Source organism: Austrofundulus limnaeus, unplaced genomic scaffold (genome assembly GCF_001266775.1).
Source record: "Austrofundulus limnaeus strain Quisiro unplaced genomic scaffold, Austrofundulus_limnaeus-1.0 Scaffold629, whole genome shotgun sequence".
Lineage (NCBI taxonomy): Eukaryota > Metazoa > Chordata > Actinopteri > Cyprinodontiformes > Rivulidae > Austrofundulus > Austrofundulus limnaeus.
Genome location: NW_013953031.1, coordinates 105,612 through 112,810, shown reverse-complemented (window position 1 = coordinate 112,810; position 7,199 = coordinate 105,612). Strand labels below are relative to the sequence as shown.

Here is a 7,199-nt window from a genome sequence, read left to right as displayed (position 1 = left end):
TCTGACATCACATCTGACATCACAACGTCTGACATCAATGTCTGACATCACAACATCTGACATCACATCTGACATCACAACGTCTGACATCACATCTGACATCACAACGTCTGACATCACATCGTCTGACATCACAACATCTGACATCACGACGTCCAAACAGTCCAGCTTTGGTGTTTGGTGTCAGTTATCAAGCTCCTCTCTTGTGGAACCAACTTCCAGTTTCTGTCCGTGAGGCTGACACTCTGTCTACTTTTAAGATTAGACTGAAGACTTTCCGTTTTGATAAATCCTATAGTTAGGATTGGTTTGGGTTTCCTGAGTTAAAGAACAGATGTTCTACATAAACTGACTGTAACATATGACTTGAAAAGTTAAACCTCAGGTGCAGACTGAAAAAAACGGTGTAAAAAAGAAAAAAAAATGCTTTATTTAACAAAAAGAAAACACTGGCATGGCAGCAAAAAGTTGTCTGCAACATGAACAGGTAACAGGGACGTAGAAGGCAACACATTGGCACAGCTCTGACACCACCGAGGACAGAGAACAGAAGGTAAAAAGGGACAAACGAGCTGGAACAAGAAACACCTGGGAGAGAAATATGACGAGCAGGTGAGTGTGGGAGGGGTTAGAAGTGGTGAGCGTGGGCGAGGCTGAAGCAGAGGCAGGAGGTGCTGAACAGGAAAAAAATRATACAGAACCGAGAGGAGGAACCAAAAACACTCCCAACAGATACACCCACCCAGCCACACTGAGGAAGTTGATCTGTTAGAACATCTGCATCTGGCTGAACTCAGATGGGAATGGTTCAAAGCAAAGGGGGTGAATACTTATCACACAATATTTTTCAGTTTTATACATTTAGAATTATTTCATCAAAGTTTCTTCTATAATTTAAAGTGTTTTTTCTAAAACAATTTCAGGTTGTAAGAAAAAAAAGAACACCAGGGGAGTGAAAACTTTTTCTACTCACAAGTCTCCAGACAGGTGAGTCTTACCTCCACTGAGATCTGGGGTTTGTCACTCAGTTTTTTAGGTCTCCTTTGGGAGTTCAGATCTTCACCAAGAGCTAAATAAATCCTGTAAAATCAAAATAATCTGCATTTTTCTCTTCATTCAACAGGTTTTCCTAGAAGTCCAGATAACAAAACTGAAAATAATCTTCCTAAATGTAACAGAATTACAGACCCACTCCAGAAGCTCACCTGGACTCAGGGTGTTGAGCATCTTGGTCTCCACTGAACTGACGCTGGATGGCAGCCAGCCTGGTTTCACACTCCATCAGCTGGGTCTGGGCCAGGCGGTGAGAATCCTCCGGGCTCAGAGTATCACATAGACCCTTCAGGGCCTGAAGGTGCTGCTCAGCCTCAGTAAAGTCTGCTGAGAAGCAGGCCTGGTCCACAGTACCAGAAGGAAACAAGCAATGACAGAAACCATTGAACTTTTTAATACTTCATGTCCTCCTAAAGACTCCTTTTTCAAGTGAGAAGAGAAAAACTCCACAGTCCTGGAAAACCAATATTCCCCCTCCTTCAGTTCCAGAGGTTTCTCTATCAGGACAAAATTCATCTGATCTGGTCTAAAGTAAAAAAAAACACCCAACAAATTCCACCCACTCATTCATTATTAAACACAAAGTGTGTCCAGACCCTGATCTAGAAACTTGTAGAACCCCTTCAGATTCAGGTTCAGGTTCTAGACTCTGACTACAGCACCTTGATTCTTTTCTTTTTGACCGATTKGTAGTCCATCTGCTGGGTTTGGGACTATGGTTCTGTTGTAGATCAGGTGCTGTATTGGGATCATGGTCCTGTTGTAGACCATCTGCTGTGTTTGGGACCATGGTTCTGTTGGACCCAGTTTRGTCCAAACTTCAGCTGTCAGACAGATGGGCTCCACTCAGTGACTGCAAGGAGCCTAAACCTGCAGCCCTCCACCACAGTGCTGACAGTGGTCAGCCTGAGCCTTAAAACCTTAGAACTGAAAGAGAATGGACTTTGTTTTCCAGGACTGTGAAGAACTGAAAGCCTTCAAACTCAAACATTTCCTATTGAACCAGCATTGCACCTGAAAAGACCCAACAAACACAARCTGCCCCAACAGCCAGCAGAACCACAGAAATAAAAGAATGCTGTTTTCTTTTTTCTTCTTGAACATTATGTGTACTTTGTTTTTGACCATTTAATTGATGAGATTTTTATATTCTTTTGATGTTATCAGTGATCATGTGTTTGTTTTTTTCTGAACAAGATTTAGCTACTCTGATAGCTAATATCTGAAAATATCTGTACAACTGGAGCACACCCCTGCAAAAACAGCATTCTAAAACAACTGAATAAAGTCCAACTGAAGTCACCTCAGATTTTTGAAGAAGAGTTTAAGCAGATACGCTAAGCTGCATATCCATCCTTTGAAGCACACCAACAGAGTATAGCTGCAGTTATTTCACTACCTGTTCCTGTTTGTTTAAGCAGGAGGCTAAGTGCATCTCACACCGCAGGGCAGCTGAATTAAAACCTTTCCTTGTTACTTCAAAGCGTAACTGATGCAAAAAGCCTGAGATTTCAGCTCTCACAGCCTGAGGGACGATATAAAAATCAATTCAATTCAACACAGAACACGGCACAACCTGCAGTAATATGCAGTTCAAGGTGAATGCAATCACATGGATTCACATGGTTGTGGCTGAACACTTGTGGCTTTTAGCTTCTTTGCTCATTTTAGCTTTATCCACTAGTTCAATCGCTTTAACATTTAGTTATGGTTTTTCTCATTTTAGCATTACGGCTACAGAAAATTCACAGCAGCAGAACTGGTCTCCTACCTCCCACTGTGTCCTGACAGACTGGGTGAAGGAGTCCATGTCTTGGAGCTGTGATGGAGTACAAAAAGCCTCCATGCCCTTCGCTGCTCTCAGGAACTCCTCAAGCAGTTCTGGGTCCAGAGTCCTCAGAGTCTCCTAAGGACAGACATAAATTTCATGATAATCAGTTTATCAAATAATTAGTAATAATTAATAATAGTCATAAATAATTAACCCCAAAATGACATTTTGTTTATCTGTTACTGGTTATAAATCCCATTCAGACACAAGAGCTAGTTGCATTTACCTCTTTAACGGCTGCTTGCTCAGCTGACAAACATTTGTCTTTAAAGACAGAGATGGCCTCCAGGATGTGTGCCTGCAGGCAGTGCTTGGCTTCCTCAAAGCCGTTCATAGCCAGAGCCCGAGCCTTGATGTAGGCCTCTGTGTAGGCCTGAGGAGGAGCCTGAGCCAAAGCAGGAGATCTGATGAGGTCATCTAGGGATTCAGCTTGGATCTGAGGGACCTGAAATACAGGACTGCTTTGTTGCTGATGAGGTTTGTGATGCAATTCAGATGGGATCTGAAGGTTTGATGGTGGAAGTGGTTGAGTCTGAAGTCTAGTCTGTGGTGGGGACTGAGTCTTGTATTGTGTAGGTGTTTGGGGTAGTGCCTCAGGTTTGGGCTGAGACATGGATGGGCCCTTTGGTTGAGGGAAKGAGTCAGATTTATGTTGAATTGGTGATTGAACCACAGGTTTTGTTGGGGTTTCGCTCTGAATTTTGGACTTTGGAGGTGATTGGRGTTTGGGTAAGGATGATAACTGAGTCTGTGGTAACTGTGCCTCAGGTTTGGGTTGAGTCATTGATTGGACCTTAGGTTGTATTGTTAAGTCAATATTATGCTGAATAAGTGACTGAACCACAGGTTGTGTTGGGGTTTCAATCTGCAACTTGGACAGCAATGACGATTCATCTTCAAATTTGGCTGGGGTCAGAACCAGGGACTCATTTTGGGCCTGGGTAGGCATCATTACCAGGGGCTCACTTGTTACCTGAGATTGTGGTGACTCACCCGAGGATTTAGCAGGTAGTTGAACCAAAGGTTCTGATTTACATGAAGGCTGAATATCTGCTTGTTTTTGCTTACCAAGTTCGGTTAAAGATTTGACCACTGTCACTGTACTTGATGGAACAGGTTTAGGTAGCATGGATTGGGGTTTTGGTTCTGATTCAGACTTGGACTGGATTGTTAATGGTACCTTTGGTTGGACTGTTAACTCAAACCCTGCTCTGACCAGAGGATTGGATAGTGGAGATGATGAACTGTTTTCCTCCATCAGAGGTTGCAGGAGTTGGGAGAGTTTGGGCTCTGAAGAGGGCTTGATATAAAGCTCAGCTTGCAGTCCTGTCTGAATCTGGATACCAGTTTGGGATTGGGCCTGCAAAGTTTGAAGTGGGCCCTGTAAAGGTAGCTGACACTGGACCTGGTGTGGTGGTTGTGATTGAGAAGTTGTTTGAGTTTGGATCTGAGTTGTATGCTGAACTGTTAAATACTGCTGAGTCTGAGGATGGTGATAAGGCTGGGACTGAATGTGTGGCATGGCTGGAACCCAATTCTGCTGGTGAACATGACCTTGTTCTGTTTGGACTGGATGAAATGGTTGGTGGGGTTTGAGTTGGACAGGACTCTGGAGGTTAATTTGAGGTTGGGAGGGAGACCATGTCTGAGTATGTGCCTGGAGATGGATTTGAGGCTGAGTATAAGACATGTGGGAAAACCTATGGGGAGTGACCTGAGGCCCTTGCTGGGGCCACTGTGGCACATCCGGAGTTGCTCGGAAGGCCTTAGACATGGTACCTTGCACTTGAGGGTATAACTGTGAAACAGGATGTCTCTGTTGGACAATGGCCTGACTTTGTGACTCCTGTTTTTCTGCATAATGCTGAGATAAGAACTGGGAGTAGCCCTGGTGATAAAGTTGAGGTTGAGCTGCAGTCTGAAGATGCTGAGGTGACATCAAAGATGAGGCTTGAACTGGAGTCCAGGCCTGCAGATGACCCTGGGAATGAAGACCTTGCTGCAAGATTGGAGGTTGAGAACGAGTTGTAGGGTCAGGAACTGGATGGTCCTGATGAGGGCCTGTAGGAAGACCATGACGCAGAATTGGAGGATGAGAAAGAGTCATAAAGTCAGGAACTGGATAGTCCTGACGAGGGCTTGTAGGAAGACCGTGCTGTAGGATTGGAGGTTGAGAACAAGTTTTAGGGTCAGGAACTGGATGGTCCTGACGAGGGCCTGTAGGAAGACCATGATGCAGAATTGGAGGTTGAGAAAGAGTCATAGAGTCAGGAACTGGAAAGTTCTGACGAGGGCTTGTAGGAAGACCGTGCTGTAGGATTGGAGGTTGAGAACGTGTATTAGGGTCAGGAACTGGATGGTCCTGATGAGGGCCTGTAGGAAGTCYATGGTGTAGAACTGGAGGTTGAGAATGAGTCAAAGGCTCAGGAACTGGACGGTCCTGAAGATGGACCATAGGCTGAACCTTTGTTTGATGGCRAGTTGGTGGCTGGTGGTCACTTGGCTTTGCTACTTGCTGAACATGACTTTGAACTTGGGCAATGGACTGATTATTGGTTTGAAGGTTGGTCTTGTGAACATGAGTCTGAGGAGGAACCCAAGCATCTCCTCCTGACTTTGAATGGATCTGAGGCAAGTTCTTGGACCTTACATTGATTTCAGAATGAGTTTTCAGCTCAGAACAGGTTTCATGACGATCTCTGAGCTGCGGGTGAGTTTGAGCAAAGGTTTTTGCCTGATCAATGGTCTCAGGTTGGTCATGTGTTGGTGGTTTAGGAGAAGGTGGCCTGACAGGGGCCCAAGACTGTGGATGAGTCCGAAGCTGAATGTGGGATGGCACAGGGGGCTGAATGAGACCTGGAAAAGGAGAAGAAGGACTGATCTGTGTCCATGTCTGAACTTGAGCAACAGGTGGACCAAGGGCTGGACTCTGAGGCTGTGGCAGAAGCTGAGATACTGCAGGGACAGATGTCTGGGAGAGGGCCTGTTTTTTTGTAGAGGTATGAGGCTTTGAAAGAGTTTGTTTCTGTGACTGACTTTCAATCATTCCAGTTTGTGAGAAGCTTGTTGTTGTTGTCTGTTGGCTCTCTGTAGAWGAGTGAGACACACCAGTGAGGGACACTTTGACATCAGACTGAAACTTGGACTGCATGTTGGGTTGGGACTGATTCTGGGTTTTTCTTTCTTTGTTAGACTGAGTCYCAGTCACTGTCCAGGGTTTAGTCTTGGTGTGTGAATCTGGTTTGGCCTGTCTTACAACTGGGTGTGCTTGTTGCCTTTTGAAGTCCTGAAGCTGCTTTTGTTGTTGCTGCTGCTCTTTTTCTTGCTGAYGTTGCTGTGTTTCTCTTTGTTGCTGAGCTTCTTTTTGTTGCTTTTCTTGCACTTGTTGTGTCTCCTTAGTGTGTTTTGTGTGTGATTCAGGCTGTTTCCTACCAGTTGATGATTGATGTGAGACTACCTGAGTACCAGACGCTGTTTTTAACTGTTTGGTCTGATTAGGAGCCTGAGCAGGCTCTTGTCCTATATGTGGACCTGGAGTTTTCTTGTCACCTTTTTGCAGCCAGGGTCGGTTCTTCRTGGCCTGAGCCTTTCGGCTCTGAAGCTCTTGTGAGCTCAGAGACGGTTTCTTGACACTTAGTTGCTGATGTGAAGTTTTCTCGTGGAGCTCTGTTTTCTGTTTTCCTTCTGTCTTTTCTTTAAGATTTGTAACCATCAGCTGTTCACTTTGATGGTGTTCCTGGTCTGGTTTGTGCTGCTGTGGTTCTGGTTCTTCATACAACATTTCTTGTTGTTTCTTAATTTTAACTGATTGCTGGAGCTTGGGTTGTTGCTCTTCTGTTTCAGTTGCTGTTTGCCTGGAAGGATCTTGTTGCAGGAACTGCTGTGGTATTGGGCCTTGATGTTGAGTTTTCTGTGGGTTTTGTGCAGCAGTCTCTTGGGAATCCAGACTTGGTTCCTCAGGTGAAGACCTTGTTCCAGTCACAGCTTGAGCGTAGGTATAGAGCATCGGTGGAGATGCCATTTTTTCTTCTCTGTATTCCTGAACTACTATCTTTGGCAAAAAGTTAGTGTCACTGTGATGTGGACCCAGAAAGWTCTCAGACTCCTGAGTTGGCAGCTTGGTGTCTGAGGGTCTCAGATGTTCAGGTTTGGTTTTCTCTTGAATAAAGACCTTTGAAGGAGGACCTGCCTCTGAAGGACTTCTGCTTCTTTCCCTTCGAGCTCCCAGGCTGCTGAGCATACCAATCGCTTCCTGAAATACACAATGCTCACTTTATAATGTTGCATATACTGTATATATACAGTATATATATAC

The 7,199-nt window shown here is 44.8% G+C and overlaps 1 protein-coding gene across 1 annotated transcript in view; it reads right to left on the bottom strand.

Annotated features, from left to right (window-relative positions):
* LOC106531411 (uncharacterized) overlaps nt 1-7,199 on the bottom strand; it is a gene marked incomplete at its 5' end in the record, with an annotated part of 83,511 nt that overhangs the window by 53,755 nt on the left and 22,557 nt on the right. The window contains 5 exon segments of the mRNA XM_014027278.1: nt 999-1,080; nt 1,206-1,393; nt 2,453-2,578; nt 2,825-2,959; nt 3,111-7,136. Of these exon segments, the coding sequence (XP_013882732.1) occupies nt 999-1,080; nt 1,206-1,393; nt 2,453-2,578; nt 2,825-2,959; nt 3,111-7,136 (4,557 nt within the window).